Source organism: Erythrolamprus reginae, chromosome 5 (genome assembly GCF_031021105.1).
Source record: "Erythrolamprus reginae isolate rEryReg1 chromosome 5, rEryReg1.hap1, whole genome shotgun sequence".
In the NCBI taxonomy this organism is placed as follows: Eukaryota; Metazoa; Chordata; class Lepidosauria; order Squamata; family Dipsadidae; genus Erythrolamprus; species Erythrolamprus reginae.
The window spans coordinates 117,881,362-117,902,890 of NC_091954.1; the positions used below are offsets into that span (position 1 = coordinate 117,881,362).

General features: G+C 45.1%; 1 protein-coding gene across 3 annotated transcripts in view; it reads left to right on the forward strand.

Moving 5' to 3' along the window:
* Window positions 1–21,529, forward strand: part of IL1RAP (interleukin 1 receptor accessory protein) — an 86,092-nt gene that overhangs the window by 33,604 nt on the left and 30,959 nt on the right. For all 3 annotated transcript variants that reach the window (XM_070753851.1, XM_070753849.1, XM_070753850.1), the window contains exons 2-4: window positions 4,417–4,487; window positions 12,958–13,243; window positions 18,399–18,591. In XM_070753851.1, coding sequence (XP_070609952.1) covers window positions 4,418–4,487; window positions 12,958–13,243; window positions 18,399–18,591 — 549 coding nt within the window. In that variant the 5' untranslated portion in view covers window position 4,417. The remainder of the gene's footprint in view (window positions 1–4,416; window positions 4,488–12,957; window positions 13,244–18,398; window positions 18,592–21,529) is intronic.

Below are 21,529 nucleotides of genomic sequence, written 5' to 3' on the forward strand. Positions count from 1 at the left end.
CCCCCTGTTTAGCCAGGAAACCCTACACTACTTCAGACAGGTGGTTATCCAACATCTGCTTAAAAACTTCCAGTGTTGGAGCATTCACAGCTTCTGGAGGCAACTTCTGTTCCATGGATTAATTGTTCTCACTGTCAGGAAATTCCTCCTTAGTTCTAAGTTGCTTCTTTTCTTGCTTAGTTTCCACCCATTGCTTCTTGTTCTGCCCTCAGGTGCTTTGGAGAATAGCTTGACTCCTTTTTCTTTGTGGCAACCCCTGAGATACTGGAAGGCTGCTATCATGTCTCCCCTGGTTTCTCTATTTCTCTATTTATTTATTTATTTATTTATTTATTTATTTCTCTTCCTTCCTTCCTTCTTTCTTTTTCTTTGGAGAATAGCTTGACTCCTTCTTCTTTGTGGCAGCCCCTGAGATACTGGAAGGCTGCTATCATGTCTCCCCTGGTTTCCCTATTTCTCTATTTCTTTCTTTCTTTCTCTTCCTTCCTTCTTTCTTTTTCTTTGGAGAATAGCTTGACTCCTTCTTCTTTGTGGCAGCCCCTGAGATACTGGAAGGCTGCTATCATGTCTCCCCTGGTTTCCCTATTTCTCTATTTCTTTCTTTCTTTCTTTCTCTTCCTTCCTTCTTTCTTTTTCTTTGGAGAATAGCTTGACTCCTTCTTCTTTGTGGCAGCCCCTGAGATACTGGAAGGCTGCTATCATGTCTCCCCTGGTTTCCCTATTTCTCTATTTCTTTCTTTCTTTCTTTCTTTCTCTTCCTTCCTTCTTTCTTTTTCTTTGGAGAATAGCTTGACTCCTTCTTCTTTGGGGCAGCCCCTGAGATACTGGAAGGCTGCTATCATGTCTCCCCTGGTCCTTTTCTTTCTTTCTTTCTTTCTTTCTTTCTTTGTCTTCCTTCCTTCCTTCCTTCTTTCGTTCTTTTTTTCCCTTTGGAGAATAGCTTGACTCCCTCTTCTTTCTGGCAGCCCCTGAGATACTGGAAGGCTGCTCTCATGTCTCCCCTGGTCCTTCTTTCCGTTAAACTAGCCAGGCCCAGTTCCTGCAACCGTTGTTCATATGTTTCAGCCTCCATTTATCCCCTGGTCCTCTTGGTGGCTCTTCTCTGCCCTCCTTCCAAGGTGTCAGTCACCCTCTTCCTTGGGCTGCTCCTCTCTATAATTGCCCGGGTGCAGCTGGGCTTGGCCGGAGCCCAAATCTGCCCTTCGAAAGCCGCTCCCAGGTTATTATCCTGCCAGTAGCCACACACTTGGCAGATACACTGCTCCTGTTTTGTTTCGTAAGTGCGGGGGGGGGGGGAGCCACCGGGATTTGGCAACTGTTAGGAAAACAAATGACACAACAGCCTTTTCTGCACTGGTTGGATGAGAAGGCTTGGCGGGTGGGGTAAAAAAAAAGACAATGGCACTAATGGGGCACCACCCAACTCGATGCCCAAGTCATTTGTTGTGGTTGTAAGAAGGGGCAAAGCTTTGCCACCCTCTCAAATTGTTATAGAGCTGACACCAGAGATCGTCCTGTCGGGTTTTCTACCAGAGAAACGTAATAAAGAAAAGGTGTATTTAATTATCCATATTATTACAGCAGCTAGAATTGCATTGGCACAAAAGTGGAAAGCAATAATTGCCCCTTCTATTTTTCTGTAATTTTTAAATACCATGTCCTATTCTCTTCTCTTCTATTCTGTGTTCCCTTCTTTTGTTCTATTCTCTCTTCTCCTATTCTCTTCTCTCTCTCTCTCTTCTTTTGTTCTATTCTCTCTTCTCTTGTTCTTGTTCTCACCTCTTCTCTTCTACATTTGTCACTAAACAAAGCAGCCGCTAAGTGAAATGTGCATTGACAGCGCTCACATTCTCCCTTCCATTTTCCCTGCAAGGATGGGTTTTAAAGTGATTTTTTTTTTTTTTTTTTTAAAAAGGGGGCTATATTTTGACCAAGCATCAATCACCAAGTGCTCTGGGCCTGAAATTCCCCAAGACCCAGAGCCCCTCCAAGGTAGATCCATTGACCTGAACCTGGAGCAAATGACCCCAAGCCCCCTTTTGTCCTTCAAGGTCATTTTCAAATGGTCTCGGAACCCACCACGGCCTCTTTGTAGCCAGAGCTGCTCCGAGGGAAATTAAAACAGATTTTCTGGTGCTTCGCCGAAGGTCAGGTTGCCAGGGCCTTTGGGCTGCGGTTGCTATGTTTCCACAATCACAAAATGCCGCCTCTTGCCAGGTGCTTGAGACACAAAGGGGGCAGGAGACGGCGAGGGAAGGGGGGCGGTTGGGAAGACCCTCCCCAACTTTTCCCTGCAGCTGGGAGTATTTTTTTTCCTTCTGTCTGGGGAAGGCAGGGTCCCCCTTTGCTAAATGATGCAACGGGACGAAGCGACTCGCCTTCTGCAAAATGGGAAGACTTGCTTGGAGCAACCCAAAACCAGGTCTTGGGTCTCTTTCCCTTAATTTAATTTAATTTAATTTAATTTAATTTAATTTAATTTAATTTAATTTAATTTAATTTAATTTAATTTAATTTAATTTAATTTAATTTAATTTAATTTAATTTAATTTAATTTAATTTAATTTAATTTAATTTAATTTAATTTATTATTTTATTTTATTATTTTATTTTATTTTATTATTTTATTTTATTTTATTTTATTTTATTTTATTATTTTGTCAAGTACATATTGGTGGTATACAAAGATATATCAATCTTTATATACATGATACCAGTAAGACAGAAACATGAGGACAGGGGACGGAAGGCTCTCTGGTGCACTTATGCACGGCCCTTACCTCTTAGGAATCGGGAGAGGTCAACAGTGGAGAGTCTAAGGGTCAGGTTTTGGGGGTGAGGTGAGGATACTACAGAGTCTGGTAGTGAATTCCAGGCATCAATTACTTAGTTACTAAAGTCGTATTTCCTGCAATCAAGTTTGGAGGGGTTCACTTTATGTTTGAATCTGTTGTGTGCTCGTGTGTTGTTGTGGTTGAAGCTGAAGTAGTCGTTGACAGGAAGGACGGTGTAGCAGGTGATTTTATGGGCTATGCTTAGGTCGTGTTTAAGGCAACATAGTTCTAAGCTTTCTAAGCCTAGGATGGTAAGTCTGGTTGCGTAGAGGATTCTGTTGCGAGTGGAGGAGTGGAGGGCTCTTCTCGTAAAGTATCTCTGGACGTTTTCTCCGGTGTTTATGTCCGAAATGCGGTGGGGGTTCCAGACAGATGAGCTGTATTCAAGGATTGGTCTGGCAAAGGTTTTGTATGCTCTGGGTAGTAGTGTGAGATTACTGGAGCAGAAGCTACGTAGGATTAGGTTGACAACTCTTGAAGCCCTTTTGGCGATGTTGTTGCAGTGGACTGTGGCCGTTAGGTCACTGGATAGGAGTCTTCCAAGGTCTTTGATGGAGTGAGGGTCACCTGCAAGGTCTTCTTTCTTCACCCTTTATTTGGTGCTCTGATTCTTTTGGCCAATGTGCAGGACAAACGGTTAGTTTGAGAAAGAGGAAGAACACGCCGGACGAGGAGGGAAGGACGGGGAGGATTGTGTCGTAAGTTGGGGAAGCCGGTCACCGAGGTTGTCTTGCCCTTGTCTCGTCTCTGGCAGTTATTGTGGACGCCTTTTTCTGGGCTGGGTTTGTCTTGTTTTGAAGGTGGTGCTAGGCCTGGTGAAGGAGGCGGTGGAGATCTTGGGGGAATAAGGGAGAAGGGCTGGGAGTGGGGAAACAGACCCTGCCTGCAAAGCCTGGGAGGGAAGAGGGCCCCTAAGAGATCATCCAGCAAGGAGAGGGGCAGGTTCTCCTCCTCCTCCTTCCTTCTCCTCCTTCCCCCTCTCCTTCTCTTCCTCCTTCTCTTTCCTTTTCCTTCTACTTCTTTCTTCTCCTTCTCCTTCTCTTCATCCTTCGTTCTTCTTCTCCTTCTCCTTCCCCCTTCCCTCTCTTCCTCCTTCTCTTTCCTTTTCCTTCTACTTCTTTCTTTTCCTTTCTCCTCCTTCTTTCTTCTTCTCCTTTTTCTCCTCCTCCTCCCCCGTCCCCCTCTCCTTCTCCTCCTCTTCTTTTCTTTTCCTTCTCCTTCTTTTTTCGTTCTCCTCCTCCTCCTCCTCCTTTCTTCTCCTTCTACTCTCTCCCTTCCTCCTCCTCCTCTCCTTCTCTCTTCCTTTCCTCCTCTTCCACCACCATCCTTCCCTCTCCTCTTTCTCCTTGTTTCCCTCCTCCTCCTCCTCCACCCTCTCCTTCCTCCCTTCTCTCTCCTCCTCTTTTCCTCTTTCCTCTTCCTCCTCTCCCACCACCACCACCACTTCTCCTTCTCCGCCACCCCCATGGCAAGGGACCCCCAAGCCCACCAATGACGTTTGGGGCCCATACAACCCTCCCTGGCGACAGAGTGAGCCAGTGTGCAGACCCTCCCTCAATATCTGCTCTTTCCCCCCCTGCAGGATGAGGCCCCCGCACGCCCTCCTCATCGCTCTCTGGCTCCAGGCGCCGGGACTGCTGGTCAGCACCTCTGGTGAGTGCGCCCACGAGTTGGGCCTCTGCAGAACGGAAGGACAAGGCTGCACTCACACCACACACCCACACAGGGTGCGCTCCCACGGGCCCCCACACCACCGGAGATTTAACTGTCGGGCTGAACTGACCCTCCTGCAAGGCCTTTGCCCCCCTGGCTGCACAGGTTGTGTGTGTGTGTGTGTGTGAACCAGGGGCGCATTGCCCCTAACGATGCTAGTGGTGCGCTGCGCATGCAGCTACGGTTCTCTTGCGGGTGTGCATGCACAGGAAGCAATAATAATAATAATAGTAGTAGTAGTAGTAGTAGTAGTAGTAGTAGTAGTAGTAATTTATTAGATTTGTATGCTGCCCCTCTCCGAGGACTCAGAGCAGCTCACAACATATACAAAAGAACATAACAATATAATATTATTATAACAATACAGTATATTATTATTATTATTATAACAATTTATTATTATTATTATTATTATTACAAGAATGTATTATTATTATTATTATTACAAGAATGTATTATTATTATTATTATTATTATAACAATTTATTATTATTATTATTATTATTATTATTATTATTATTATTAATTTATTAGATTTGTATGCTGCCTCTCTCTGAGGACTTGGAGCGGCTCACAACATATACAAAAGAACATAACAATATATTATTATTATTATTATTATTATTATTATTATTATTATTATTAATTGGACTGGTATGCTGCAAAATAAAAAATGTGCTAAAATCTCACAATGCATGAGATTTTGAGGATTTTTTTTTTGCTTTCGCGCATGCACAGCAGCAAAAAACCCACCGGAACCTCTCTGGTGGGGCACATCCCTTCACAAGACTTTGCTTCTCACATGTGCACAAAGCAAAAAGATGCTGGAACACACACACACACGCAAGAGACCTGCGAAGCGCACAGTGTGTTATTGGTGTGCCATCCTCTACCATAACGGTCGCCACCCACTACTGTTGTGAACACAGGCACGATGGTCAACAATATCCTCCTTTGGTTCAGTTGGTCATAAGCGAGTGGTCATAAGTCAAGGACTAGGTGTAGTTTTGTCAATTTTGAGCTGGAAAGAGGGAAACCATGTAGCAAGAGCACTTAGACTTATGTACCGCTTCCTAGTGCTTTCACCGCCCTCTCTAAGCGGTTGACAGACTCAGCCTCTTTTGCCCCCAACCATCTGGGTCCTCACTTGACCCACCTGGGAAGGAGGGAAGGCCGAGTCTCAACCTTCAGCCAGTGGTGGGATTCGAACTGCTGAACTACAGCTGGCAGTTAGCTGAAGGAGACTTCAGGGCTGCACTCTAACCACTGCGCCACAAAGGTTCCCTTCCTTCCTTCCTTCCTTCCTTCCTTCCTTCCTTCCTTCCTTCCTTCCCCCTCTTCTTTTTTCCTTCCTTCCTTTTCTCTTCCGTTTTCTTTCCTTCCTTTCCCCTTCCTTCCTTCTTTCCTTCTTTCCTTCCTTCCTCTCCTTCTCTGCCTCTGTCGCTTTCGCTCTCTCTCTTTCTTTCTTTCTCTCTCTTTTTCTTTCTTTCTTTCTTTCTTTCTTCCTTTCTTTTTCTTTCTTTCTTTCTTCCTTTCTTTTTCTTTCTTTCTTTCTCTCTCTCTCTCTTTCTATCTTTTTTTCTTTCTTTCTCTTTTTCTTTCTCTCCCTCCTTCCTTCCCTCCCTCCCTCTTTCTTTCTTTCTTTCTCTCTCTCTCTTTCTATCTTTCTTTCTTTCTTTCTAGCAATAGCAATAGCACTTAGACTTATATACCGCTTCATGGTGCTTTTCCAGCCCTCTTTAAGCGGTTGGCAGAGAATCCGCCTCTTGCCCCCAACAATCTGGGTCCTCACTTGACCCACCTGGGACAGACTGAAGGCTGAGTCCACCTGGAGCCGGGGTGAGATTTGAACCACTGAACTATAGTTAGCAGTTAGTTGAAGGAGCCTGCAGGGCTGCACTCTAACCACTGTGGCACCCAGGCTCCCTTCCTCCATTCCTTCCTTCCTTCCTTCCTCCCTCCCTCCCTCCCTCCCCCCTCCCTCCCTCCCTTCCTTCCTTGACTTATAAAAAGAAAAGTGAACCCAAGAACAAGGGGACACAATCTGAGGTTAGTTGGGGGAAAGATCAGAAGCAATGTGAGAAAATATTATTTGATGGAAAGAGTGGTAGATGCTTGGAACAAACTTCCAGCAGAGGTGGTTGGTAATTCCACAGTAAATGAATTGAAACATGCCTGGGACAAACGTAGATCCATCCTAAGATCAAATACAGGAAATGGTATAAGGGCAGACGAGATGGACCAGGAGGTCTTTTTCTGCCCTCAGTCTTCTAGGTTTCCTTCCTCCCTCCCTTCCTTCCACGGCTTCTGACTTAGTGACCACTCTCCTTGGTGTGCCTGATGGCGGTCTCTAAGTGAGGACTGCCTTGATTTATTGATTTTTCCATCCTGGGAAAAGCTTTGTGTGTTGTGACACAGAAATCGGCAGGAGGCCTGTGTGGATGTCTTCCCCTTAAGAAAGAGATGTCTTTATCTGCAGGAGACCTTCGCAAACTGTGATTTCATGCCGTTTGCCAATGACGGTCTGTTTCTTGCTAAAAAAAACTCCCAGCCGCTCGGCTTCCGGGAACTTGTGGCCTCTGCCAAAGTGAGCAAAGCACAGCTCCTGTTGCACAACGGGAGTCATGGCAACTCACAGAGTCAACTGGAATCAATAGCATAACAGAAAAACAGGCGAATTAGGGAAGGGACCTTGGGGGTCTTCTAGTCCAGCCCCCGACTCAAGCAGCAAAGGCTTTCAGACAAATGCCTGTCCAGGGATGGAACATCCACACCTTCTGGTGGCAAGCAGTTCCACTGGTTAATTGGGCTGGAAAAGCATTATGAAGTGGTATATAAGTCTAAAGGCTATTGCTATTTCTCTCTCTCTCTCTCTCTTCTCTTCCTTTCTTCCTTTCTTTTTCTCTATCATTCTTTCCTTCTTTCCTTCCTTCTTTCCTTCCTTCCTTCTTTCCTTCCTTCCTTCTTTCCTTCCTTCCTTCTTTCCTTCCTTCCTTCTTTCCTTCCTTCTTTCCTTCTTTCTTTCTTTCTTTCTTTCTTTCTCTCTATCATTCTTTCCTCCCTCCCTTCCTTCCTTAGGAAATTCCTCCTGGATTCCTCCTTAATCTCAGGGGTTGCCCCAAAGAAGAGGAAGTCAACCTATTCTTCAAAGCACTTGAGGGTATGACAGGAAGCAATGGGTGGAAACTAAACAAGGCAAGAAGCAACTAAGGAGAAATTTCCTGACAGTCAGAACGTTTGACCAGTGGAACAGCTTGCCGCCAGAAGCTGTGAATGCTCCAACACTGGAAGCTTTTAAGATGTTGGATAACCATCTGCCTGATGTGGTGCAGGCTTTCCTGCCTAAGCAGGGGGTTGGACTAGAAGACCTCCAGGGTCCCTTCCAACTCTGTTGAGTTGTTGCTGTTAATTCCATGTTGCTTCTCTCCTGGATTAGTTTCCACCTGTTGTTTCCTGTCCTGCCTTCATGGGCTTTGGAAAATAGGTGGACCACCCTATGAATTTGTTGGAATAGGATCATGATATGGTTAAAAGAAATTATAAAAGACAAAATTGAGGGGGGGAAACAGAATTATTTCTAATTAGGTATTTGTAACAAGGCTTATAAAAAGGAAATTTGATCTTTGATTATTCACATTTGGCCAGTGGCGAGGATTAGCCAGCCACAGCAATGGAAAAACGAAGAGATACCAAAAGAGGGAATGATAATTTAAAAATTAAACAAAATTATGGACTGTGCATAAAATGGACACAACAACAAGCAAATCCGAAGGGAAAGAAGATTCAGATTATTATTATAAGATACGGCTCAAATTTTATAATTGTTTAAAAGAAAGGAATGACAAAGGAAACTAAATTAAATAGGGATACTGCCTGTGAGATTAATAGACAAAAGCAATTTTATTTGTTAGTTTAAACAAAAACGTGCAAGCAGAACATTAACAAAGTAAGGTATCAATGTATATGCAGTATCTCCAATTAAAACTTTTGGTAGAAATGGGGATATCGGTATCCCAAATATATTTAGATTTATATTTAATTGGATTTGTATGCCATAAAACAAATGTTTTATGTTTGCTTTTCTTAATCAAAAATAAGGAAAAAAAGTAAACATAAGAAAAGAAAATAGGTGGAGCTCTTTCTCTTACTGGAAAATTGCTATTATGTCCCACCTGGTCCTGCTTTTCATTAAACGAGAGATACCGAATTCCTGCAACCTTCCTCTCTTTTATCCTCCTGTCCCCTAATCAGCTTTGTAGCTTTGTGATAGAGACCTGAGCCATTTCAAAATCTTGCTAGCTGTGGGAATTCTGGGAGTCGAAGCCCCCTCCTCTCTTAAAAAATTTGCTGAGTCTGAGAAACAAGGGATCTGCAGCCTTGCCCAGAATATAATGCAAGGAAGTGATGTTATCGACTGGAAACGGCGAGGAAATTTTAATTTATGTAATTGGAAATTGGTCAGGAATCCCCAAGCGCCTGATTAATGTTTTGGCTTCCAAAGTGGACTTTTCTTTAAAGCGAGAAAGAGGTGATAAGAGAGGATAAAAAAGGAAAAAAACAAAGCACAGATAAAGAGCGGAGATTAAAGGGTATATATAGGTATATGGGTTCCTATATAGAGTAAAGGTATATGGGTTCCAAGCTTGGAGAATCATTGGATTTAATTTAAATTATTTTTTTTGGTTTATAATTTTATAATCTCACACTACTAACCAGAGCATACAAAACTTTTGCCAGACCAATCCTTGAATACAGCTCATCTGTCTGTAACCCACACCGCACTTTGGACATCAACACTCTAGAAAATGTCCTGAGATACTTTCCGAGAAGAGCCCTCCACTCCTCCACTCGCAACAGAATCCCCTACGCAACCAGACTCACAATCCTAGGCTTAGAAAGCTGAGAACTACATCGCCTTAAACACGACCGAAGCACAGCCCATAAAATCACCTGCTACACCATCCTTCCTGTCAACGACTACTTTAGCTTCAACCACAACAACACACGAGTGCACAACAGATACAAACTGCGGAGAGGGGCGGCATATAAATCCAATAAATAAATAACTAAGTAGTAACTGAGTAGTCGATGCCTGGAACGCACTACCAGACTCAACACCAACCCTCCAAATCTTTACTGTTAGACTCTCCAGTTCAGACCTTTAGCTATGCCATTTGGGATGAAGACCCTTTGAATGGGGCGGGAGCAGGAATGGAATTCCAGGGGAAAAAATGGTAAACTTTAAGAAAAATGCAATAGAATCCCCTACGCAACCAGACTTACAATCCTAGGTTTAAGAAGCTTAGAACTACGTTGCCTTAAACACGACCTAAGCACAGCCCATAAAATCATCTGCTACAACGTCCTTCCTTTCAGACCACTGCTTCAGCTTCAACCACAACAACAGCACACAACAGATACAAACTTAAAGTAAACTGCACGAAATATGACTTTAGTAACCGAGTAGCTGATGCCTGGAACTCACTACCAGACTCTGTAGTATCACCACCTAACCCCCAAAACTTGACCTTTAGACTCTCCACTGTTGACCTCTCCCGATTCCTCAGAGGTCAGTGAGGGCTGTGCATAAGTGCACAAGAGTGCCTTCCGTCCCCTGTCCTAAGGTTTCTTTCTTACTGGTATCATGTATAGAAATATAGAACAGAGCTTAAAATTCTTTATTGTCCAAGTGTGATTGGACACACAAGGAATTTGTCTTGGTGCAGATGCTTTCAGTGGACATAAAAGAAAAATAGAATACAATACAATAGAATACAATAGAATTTTATTGTCCAAGTGTGATTGGACACACAAGGAATTTGTCTTGGTGCAGATGCTCTCAGCAGACATAAAAGAAAAGAGACATTTGTCAAGAATCAGGAGCTGCAACACTTAATGATTGTCATGGGGTCAAATAAGCAATGAAGAAACAATCAATATTAATAAAAATCTTAGGATACAAGCAACAAGGTATAGTCATAAGTGGGAGGAGATGGGTGAGAGGAATGATGAGAAAAAACTAGTAGTAATAGTAGTTTAACAGTGTTGAGGAAATTATTTGTTAAGCAGAGTGATGAATATTATTATATTGTACTTGACAAAAGAAATAGATAAAATAAATAAATATATACCACCCAACCTTGTGGGATTCAGGGCAGCTAAAAAGGAAATTTAGAGAGGTTGCTATTGAATCCAGGTACACAGAAGCCGTTGTTAAGGGGAAACAGAAGGCTAGCTTTGGAAAGCGGGAAGATTGCCCGAAGCAGCCCAGCCAAGAAACCGGACCTTGCACTCCTCTTAATAAACCTGATGGAAAAATGATCTCACGCCACCATATCTCTGCCCCTCGGAGAGAAGGACGAGTGGAAAGAGCTCTCTCAGTGTTTTAGCCTTTTCATTTTTTATTTTTTTATACATATACATTTTTATTTACAAGAATCAATACAGTAAGTACAATGACAATACAAGTGACAATACAAACATGTAGAAAAAAAGAAAGGAAAAAAAAGAATCGCAAAAAGGAGAAACAAAAAATACACAATAAACAATGTACATTATACAATAAAGAGTAAAAGTCGGGCGGGTGTATTGAGAATATGAACTGTAAATATTCTCTGTAGCCCCTGACACTATAACTAATAATCTAAATTATAGATAGATAAAAAGAAGAGTTGAGTGTGACAGGAAAAAGAGGTTTTAAATAGATAAGCTTAGTTTTGACATGTATCTATATCTCATCCATTGAAATAATTTAAACACCAGATAATTATCTTTATATATAAAGAATTTTTTAACAGTTGTTGAGCGGATTGTTCTTTTTTTCTAACCAGTGGTAAAAGGGTCCCAGCAGTTATGAAATAAAGACACATCGTTATTTCTAAGTTCCAGACTTAGTTGGGTCATTTCTGCACACAGTTTATTTTTTCTAGTATTAAACCATCTTGAGGTATGTCGTCATTTTCCCACCATTGGGCAAATGTTTTCGCCTTTTTAGAATGGGTTCAGATTAGTTATTTATATTCATTGCATTTTAGATGTATTATTGTACTTTTAAAAAAATACTTTGTGAGCCGCCCTGAGTCTGCGGAGAATCCAATGAATAAATAAATAAAGGGAGGGAGGGAAGAAAGGAAGGAAGGAAGGAAGGAGAGGAGGAAAGAAGGAAGGAAAGAGAGGAGGAAGGAAGGAAGGAAGGAGAGGAGGAAAGAAGGAAGGAGAGGAGGAAAGAAGGAAGGAAAGAAGGAAGGAGAGGAGGAAAGAAGGAAGGAAGGAAGGAGAGGAGGAAAGAAGGAAGGAAGGAAGGAAGGAAGGAAGGAAGGGAGGGAGGGAGGGAGGGAGCTGGGGAGGCACATTGGTTAGAGTGCAGCCCTGCAGGCTACGTCAACTATTGGATTTCCTATTTCCCCAAACCATCCCAGTTCCTCTTCGTTGCTGCATCTGAGTACAGTTACAATTAAGTCCTTGACTTATGACCACGATAGAGGCCAAAGGTTCTGTTGCTGAGCAAGACAGAGCAAGAGAAGATTCCAAGTGAGTTTTGCCCCCGTTTTACAAACATCTGTACCACTGTTGTTAAGTGACTGACAGCTGTTGTTAAACCAGCTGTTGTTAAATGAATCTGAAGTTTCCCTAGAGATGAGACCCTGGAAAAACACTCCATTCTTGGAATGAGTTATGGGGTGGAGGGGCTTGTTTCCCACAGAGGTGGGAAGCTGGAGTAAATCCTGCCAGGGATGGATGTGATGACCTCTGAGGTCCCTTTCCAGCTCTGAGCTTTTAAGGGCCTCCAGAGAGGCTGCAGCTGTTCTGAGGGCATAGAAATCTGACCCCCACCATCCAAATTTCCAGGAGAGAGAGAGACCCCATTCTTCACCCCTCCTTAATTTCTCCCCCACCCACTGAGCCCTGGGCCCCCACTCCTCTTGAGGTTGTGGTTGTTGTCTCGTGCACAGCCTCGCCTGGGAACTCAGCTCAAGGATTTGCTCCTGGCCTCTTCCCCCTGATTCTTCCATCCTCCCCCCCCCCCGCTTCCCCTTGTCACAAGACGGGGGGCTGCATCCAAAGCAGGGATTAAGCCTGGGCTTAGCTGCAAGGCGTGTGGCTAATTGCGTTTCCCTCTTGGGGTTTGGGGTCGGCTCACTCGCTCTCATGGAGGGTATGGGGGGGGGGATGAAATTAAGAATAGAAGAGAATTCTTGATTGGCCCAGTGTGATTGGACACACAAGGGATTTGTCTCTGGTGCAGGTGCTCTCAGTGGACATAAAAGAAAAAGAGACATTTCAATAGAATAGAATAGAATAGAATTCTTTATGGGCCAAGTGTGATTGGACACACAAGGGATTTGTATCTGAAGTAGGGGACCGGCATTTAATCCTCTTTTTTTGTGGGGGGGGGGCCTGTCCGTTCCAGAGCGCTGCGATGACTGGGGGGTGGACACCATGAAGCACAAGCCGGTGTACAGCGGGGAGCCGGCCAAGATCCTCTGCCCGCTCTTTGTGGCCTTTGTGAAGTACAACTACAGCACTGCCCACTCGGCCGGCCTGACCCTCATCTGGTACTGGATCGGGCAGGGCCAGGACCTGGAGGAGCCCATCAACTTCCGCCACCCCGACAACCACATCAGCAAGGAGAAGGACACGCTCTGGTTCCGCCCGGCCCTGCTCAACGACACGGGCAACTACACCTGCATGCTCAGGTGAGCTCTGGCCGGGAGGGGCACCTGGGGAGGCAGTCACCCAAGGGAGCCCCCTCAAGGAAGGAGGGCAGTGGTCGCTTCGGGGCTGAAACGAGGGGCTCCTGGCTGCTCTTGGAGCTCGGGGGCTCCCTTACAGATGCTCATGACCCAACTAGGGAACATGATCAATACTAGAAGGGAGAGGGGTGGAGAGAGAGGGGGAGGAGGAGAGGGAGGGGGAGGAGGGAGGAAGGAGGGGAGGAGGAAGGGAGGGAGAGGGAGGAAAGAAAGGAGGAAGGGAGGGAGGGAGGAGAGAGGAAGGGAGGGAGGGAGGAGGAAAGGAAGGAAGGAGGAAGGGGGGAGAGAGGAAGGGAGGGAGGAGAAGGAGGGAGAGAGAGGGAGGGAGGGTGGAAAGGAGGAGGGAGGGAGAAAGGAGGAAAGGAAGGAAGGAGGAAGGGGGAGAGAGGGAGGGAGGAATGGAGGAGAGAGGGAGGGAGGGAGGAGGGAAGGAAGGAAGGAGTAAGGAGGGAGAGAGAGGGGGAGGAGGAGAGGGAGGGGGAGGAAGGAGGGAAGGAGGAAGGGAGGGAGAGGGAGGAAAGAAAGGAGGAAGGGAGGGAGGGAGGAGAGAGGAAGGGAGGGAGGGAGGAGGAAAGGAAGGAAGGAGGAAGGGGGAGAGAGGAAGGGAGGGAGGAGAAGGAGGGAGAGAGAGGGAGGGAGGGTGGAAAGGAGGAGGGAGGGAGAAAGGAGGAAAGGAAGGAAGGAGGAAGGGGGAGAGAGGGAGGGAGGAATGGAGGAGAGAGGAAGGGAGGAGGGAAGGAGTAAGGAGGGAGAGAGAGGGAGGGAGGAAGGAAAGGAGGAGGGAGGGAGGGAGGAGGAAAGGAAGGAAGGAGGAAGGGAGAGAGAGGGAGGGAGGGAGGGACGGAGAGAGGAAGAGAGGGAAGAAGGAAGAAAGGAAGGAAGCCAAAGGACAAAAATAAATTAATAATAGACTAACAAATTTGATATGTCGATATTTAATTGGAAAAATTATTTGCATTAATGGGCTTATTTAAGGAAAGATACTAGCAAGGCGGAAAAAAGTAATAAATAGGGAAATGTACAAGGTATATAACCATATTAGTTAATTTGTCAATAGTTAATTTGTCAATACGAATTGCCATAGGAAAACCCTAAGAGTATACAGTGGTACCTCGAGATACGAGTTTAATTCGTTCCTGACCTGGGCTCTTAAGTCGAGCAGCTCTTATCTCGAACGACTTTTCCCCATAGGAATTAATGTAAATAATTTTAATTGGTTCCAGCCCTCAAAAAACTCACAAAGTTAGTCTAAATTATGCAGAAAGACAAGTTTTTAATGAAGAAATGTACATGTACATATAAATGAATAATGAAGTTTCTTTCACTTAACTTGTAAACTTTCTTAAACTTTTAAATTTACATATGTTCAACTTCTCTGCCACCCAATCCTGTAGGACAGAGGTCCCCAACCCTTTTTGCACCAGGGACCGGCTTTAAGCGATCAAGAGAGGAATGGGTGAAAGAAAGCAAGAAAGAAAGAAAGAAAGAAAGAAAGGAAGGAAGGAAGGAAGGAAGGAAGGAAGGAAGGAAGAAAGGGGGAAGGGACAGGAACAGAGGAAGGAAGCAAGGAAACTTATGAAAGGGGAGAGTAAGAGAGGAATGAGTGAAAGGAGGGAGGGAGGGAAGAAGGTGGGAAGGAGAAAGAAAAGAAGAAATAGAGGAAGGGAAGGTAAAAGAGAGAAAGAAAAAGAGCAAGAAAGAAAGCTGCAAGCACCCCCCCGAGCCCCCCAGGCCGGCTGCAACCTTTTAAAACACGCGCGCCGCTTCGCAGCTGTCTCCTGAAGCCGAACGCGGAAGTTAGCGTTTGGCTTCAGGAGACAGCTCCTTGGCGCTTGGATCTCGAATTTGGGCTTGTAAGTAGAACAAAAATATCTCTCCCCTCCCAGCTCTTATCTCGAGTTGCTCTTAAGTAGAGCAGCTCTTATGTCGGGGTTCCACTGTATATAGTATAAGTGTAAATGTATTAATTAATATTAGGACATCATTTTTTCTTTTGCTTGTATGTGTTATTCTTTGTTTTTCTTTTTATTGTTTTTCTTACACGTAAATGTATGCATTTGTGTAATGTATTTTTTGTACTGTTTTTAATTTAAAAAAATTATTAATAAAAACTATTTTTTAAAAAATAGAAGTGGACATTTGAGAGAGGAGAGGCCAGGGAGGGGAACCGATATGGGAACAGCTGGGAGGAATATATTGATATGGAAATGAATTGTCGAACACTGCCATTGAAATGAATGCAATAAATTTGAGGGTCCAGGGGGGGGGGAGAGAAAAAAATTGATTGAAAGTCGTCATAAATGCGAGGAGAAGCTTGGGAAAGGTTGCAAGTGGAATTGGGGTGAGAGATAAAACAGGGGAGGTGGGTTCCTTATTGGTGGGAGGCCACCAGGTGATTTATTTAAGGTTGTGTCTGTGCCACACGAGAAGTAGCGTCGTCCCACGCGTTTAATGTTCCTAGGTCTCTTTTTGTGTGCAAAAATTGAGTTTTTGAAGCCTGCGGAGGGGAAAAAAAAGCCTGGCTGAATTTTGCATGAAAGGATGCTGGAGGAGGAGGTGGATTATACATTTCATAAATAAAAATTTAAAAGGAGCAAAATGAGATTTTCCCCACCCCCCTGCATTTTATGCTCCCGCAGCACAAGGCAGATTTTCTTTCTTTTTCTTTGGTTGATTTTTTGAGCGATCTTTGGATGCAAGAAAAAACTTTTGCATTTGGTGTTTTGGAAAAAGGCTAGGAGAGTTTTATTAGGGATGAACGATGAGAACTTTTGGATTTAGTTACGGATGGCAGTTAAGTCCAGGAGAAGGGGGAAGGAATGCAGGCATGAAAATAAATTACAAATGGTTTGACGCCCAGCAGGGATTAAAAGAAGGCCACGTCCCCTTATTGAGATAAAGTGCATGATTTTAAATTGAGAATAGAGCCGCAACCCTTCTTTAGGTTTTAGTCTCCAGGCTTTTAATCCAGAAAGATCTCTCGAAATTGGGTGAGTGGGCAACTAAGTGGCAAATGCATTTTAACCTAAACAAGTGCAAAGTTATGCACATCGGGGCAAAAAAACCCAATTATACCTACCAACTGATGGGGACCCAACTTTCTGAGTTTGATGGGGTCCAAGCTTCCTGAGACAACCCAAGAAAGGGATCTTGGGGTTTTGGTGGACAGCTCAATGAAGAGGTCATCCCAGTGTGCAGCAGCAGTCAAAAAAGCGAATTCCATGCTTGGCAGGATTAGGGAGGGAATCGAAAATAAGTCGGCAAGTGTTGTTTTGCCTCTGTACCAATCGATAGTGAGGCCACACTTGGGGTCCTGTGTACAGTTCTGGTCACCTCACCTCAAGGATAGAATGGAACCGGAAAAGGTGCAAAAAAGGGCAACAAGAACGATCAAGGGAATGGAGCCCCTCCCTTATGACACCGGGTTGCAACACCTCGGTCTCTTCAGCCTTGAAAGACGGTGTTGACTTGATCGAAGGGAATAAAATCCTGCAGGGGATAGAAAAGGTGGATAGAGAAAAACCCTTTTCTCTCTCCCACAATACTAGGACGAGGGGCCCCTCCCTAAAGCTCACAGGTGAGAAAGGGAGGACAAATCAAGGGAGATATTTCTTCACCCAGAGGGTCCTTGGTTGATGGGATTCCCTTCCAGAAGAGGTCATGACAGCTGTCAGCCTGGAGAGATTCAAGGCAGGATGAGACAGATTCAGGGATGCCAAGTGTATCACAGGTGGTTATTGCAACGGATGTCCAAGTGCCGCCTCTATGTGGGTTGAGGCAGGCAGGGTTCCCTTGGGTCCCATTTGTTGGGGATCAAATGGAAAGAGAGGGTCTTGCCTTCTCTTTCTGCTCAAGAGCCCCATGGACAATTGGGGGGCCACTGTGGGACACAGAATGCTGGACTCCATGGGCTTTGGCCCGATTCAGCAGGGCTCCTCTTAGGTTCTCATGTCCTCTTGGTTGGTCTTCTTTGTGCCTTTTCCAAAATCTCAACATCTTTATAGTATTGTGGTGACCAATACTGGATGCAGTATTGCAGATGTGGTGCTGTGAACAGGTTTTTTATTTTATTTCATTTCATTATTTTACTGTATCTTTCGGATACAACATTTTCCTCCCTAGAAGAGACTGAAAATTCAGGTGCATTTTATACTCTGAATGTAACTTTTTCCGAAGCTTTTCCCCCCCTCAGCCCTAACTAGCTGCTAACAATCTTCCCAGCTCTTCCCTTGCAGGTTCTTTCATTGTTACTCTTTGTGAAGAATGTTTTCCAAGCCTCAAGTCTTTGCAGGGTTTTTTCCATTGCTCTAACTTGCTCCAAATAAGTTTCTATCCAGCCCTAACCAAGTACTGTGCTAACCATGTTCCCAGCTTTAGTGCATGTGACTTGTATGCCGCCCCATCCCATATCAATATAAAGGCAGATAAAGATGGAGAACAAACCAAGGTTAGACAAGAGTTCGAAACGTGTGCCGATGCAGAGAGAGAAAGAGAGAGAGAGAGAGAGAGAGAGAGAAGGACGTGTTTTCGGCTGGGATCTCAAGTGATTTGCGGCCAGTGTTAGATTATATGGATTTAAAAATTAACGTTTCATGGACCGAGGTAATTGTGTTTGACAGAGGCTGGGGAGCCAAAGATTGTGAGTTACACACACCGACGGGTGGAAAAATTGCAGCTGCAGATTAATTGGCCTGCCTGGATCAGATGTTTATTCCCTTCTAATTATGGAGGCTCTGTTGTGAGCAGGAATATTTAGCGAGGAAGCAGAGAAGGGACTGGGGGCCACTTGGGGAGGCAGGTAGCCCTCGACCTACGACCACAGTTAGGGTTAGGATGGAAGGCTGAGTCAACCTGGAGCCTACTGAGATTCGATCTGCCAAACTGCTGCCAACTGGTGATCAGCAGAAGTAGTTGCAGTACTGCACTCTAAACACTGCACCGCCGAGGCTCTCTTGTGGCCTGGAGTTCCCCAGGCTTCCTAGGGCGATATTTGCTAAGTCTTAAACTTAGCGTGCTACACGTGACCACTACCGTTGTGTCTCTTGGGCCCCCATCGGCATCCCTCGGTGACACCCCCCCTCTTCTCCTTTCCTCGCAGAAACACCACCTACTGCAGCAAAATTGCCGTCCCCTTGGAGGTGGTCCACAAAGACCCCGGCTCCTGCCTCAGCCAAGCGGTCAAGCCGGAAGAGGTCCTCATGTACTACGACCGGGTCAAACAAAACCTCACCTGCCCAGATGTGGAGAGCTTCATCCCCGCTGGGCTTCAGCCCCAGGTCCGATGGTACAAGGTGAGCGAATCCACGGTTGAGCTCGAACTTACCTTCCCCGTCGGTGCCCACCGCTCTCCTCTCGGCACTCTTTCTAGAGCAGCGGCTCTCAACTGTGGGTCGCCACCAGCAATGGGTTCCAGGTTACACTCTCTGGTGCGCCCTCCCAGTGGGGACATGTGGGGTGCGCACACAGCTCTCACCCCCGCCAGAGATTTGGCTTCTGCACAGAATAGAATAGAATAGAACGGAACAGAGTGGAATAGAATTTCTTCACTGTCCAAGTGTGATTGCACACACAATGTTCTGTCGGGCTCTCTGGTAGACTCCTCCCAAAAATTCACAGGTACAAATTTCAGACACACACACGAATTCAAAACAATGTTCTTTATAATGAAAATTCCCTTAAACCAAGCCCTCTTTTGGGATAGCAAAGAGCACTTGTCTCCAAACAAACTGGTAATTTGTATAAGTCCCTTATCAGTTCTGTGATACTTAGCTTGCAGCTGTGAGGCAATTCACAGTCCTTCTTCTTTCACAAAGTGAAACACACTTTGCTCTGGTTTAGTTTCAAAGCGGGGAAAAATCAGCACACAAAAGGTCAAAGTCAGTAAAGCAGTCAGGAAACACAACGATCAGATAATCCTCCACAATGGCCAAACCCACAGGCTGCTCTTTATAGCAGCCTCACTAATGACCACAGCCTCACCCAACCACAGGTGGCCTCATTTTCTTTGATAATAATCTCTCAGTTGTTGCTGCCTATGCATCGCTCTCCGCATGCGTGGCTGTATCATTAACTCTTGTTCCGAATCCAAGGAGGAGCTAGAGAATTGATCTCCTTCTGAGCTGTCTGCCACACTCTCCTCCTCCCTGTCACTCATGTCTTCTTGGTCAGAGGAGCCTTCATCATCAGATTCCACCGGGGGCAAAACAGGCCTGCAGCAGATGGATGTCTCCCCCACATCCACAGTCCTTGGGGCAGGAGCTGGGCCAGAGCTAACCACAACACACGAGCAATCTGTCTTTGGTGCAGATGCTCTCTACTCTACTCTACTGTATTCTATTCAATAATAGTACAAAAAACCCTCTAAGAACAGTTAGAAAACAATTAACAATACAAACAGATAAACCCCTGCATAGCATTCCTAGCAGGATCTCGCTGGTTACCATCAGATTAACAGAGTTGGAAGGGACCTTGGAGGTCATCTAGTCCAGCCCCCTCCCCATGCAGGAGACCCTACACCCTTTCTCATGAATGGCAGCCCAGTCTCTTCCAGAAAGCCTTGCGTGATGAAGCTCTCAGAACTTCCAAAGGTAACTGCTATTCCTTTTCTTGAGTGTCCTCACCATCAGAAAATCCCTCCTTATTTCCAGGTTGAATCTCTCCTTGGTCAGCTTCCATCCATGGTTCCTTGTCTGGCCTTCGGGTGCTTTGGGAAACAGCCTGACACACACACACCCTCCTCTCTGGGACAGCTTCTCAAATATACACTGCTCAAAAAAAAAAACCCACATCCTAGATTGGGTGAAAGATCAAAAGCAGCATGAGAAAATATTATTTGACCGAAAGAGTAGTAGATGCTTGGAACAAACTTCCAGCAAACGTGGTGGGTAAATCCACAGTCACTGAATGTAAACATGCCTGGGATAAACATCTATCCATCCTGAGATAAAATACAGGAAATAGTATAAGGGCAGACTAGATGGACCAGGAGGTCTTTTTCTGCCCTCTACCTTCTATGTTTCTAGGAATGAGGAGGAAAGGAAGGAAAGAAAGGAGGAAAGAAAGAGAAAGAAGGAAGGAAAGAAAGGGAAGGAAGGAAGGAAGGAAGGAAGGAAGGAAGGAAGGAAGGAAGGAAGGAAGGAAGGAAGGATCCACAGGAACTGAATGTAAACCTGCCTGGGATAAACATAGATCCATCCTGAGATAAAATACAGGAAATAGTATAAGGGCAGACGAGATGGACCAGGAGGTCTTTTTCTGCCCTCTACCTTCTATGTTTCTAGGAATGAGGAGGAAAGGAAGGAAAGAAAGGAGGAAAGAAAGAGAAAGAAGGAAGGAAAGAAAGAGAAGGAAGGAAGGAAGGAAGGAAGGAAGGAAGGAAGGAAGGAAGGAAGGAAGGAAGGAAGGAAGGAAGGATCCACAGGAACTGAATGTAAACCTGCCTGGGATAAACATAGATCCATCCTGAGATAAAATACAGGAAATAGTATAAGGGCAGACGAGATGGACCAGGAGGTCTTTTTCTGCCATCAATCTTGTAGGTTTCTATGTAGATCTGAATGAATGAAATATTCTTATTGAATCCTTTGTTCTGTACAAAGTTTAATGTGCACAGCAGCAGATGAAATTGATGGTCAACCAGTGTTGCTTCCTAAGTGGACAGTTGGATTTCACAGAAGTTTGATTTACTTGGAGTCATATATTGTGTTGTTTAACAATATATTACCTTTTTTGAGCAGTGCATATTGCAACACTGCTCTCATGTCTCCCTGGCCCTTCTCTTCACTGGACCGGCCAAGCCCAGTTCCTGCCACTGTCCTTTGGCACGGCCACTCATTTGGAGGGTCTGCGTGGGAGAAAGCTGTTCATCTTTTGATCCACCCTGCCCTCCCTCCCACCAGAGAAGAGGAATTACTTCATTAGGCTGAAGGGCATCAGCCATTAAAATTCAAATCTCCGCCATCTATTAGCCCAGCCACAGACTAAATCCCCAGTGGAAATAAATTTCCAGATGACAGCTCGTTTATCCGGCTAATAAAACTCTATCAGGAGTGGCGCAAAGCCTCTTTCTCTAATCGCCCCGCGGAGGGACGGGGGAGGGGGGGCGCTAACCAGCCATCAGGGACAGACAGCCTCAATGACAAGCACCAATCTGAGGGGCTGCCCCAAATGAAGGGGGGGGGGGTTTCCACCCAAAGGCCAGGACAAGAAGCAACGGATGGAAACTAATCA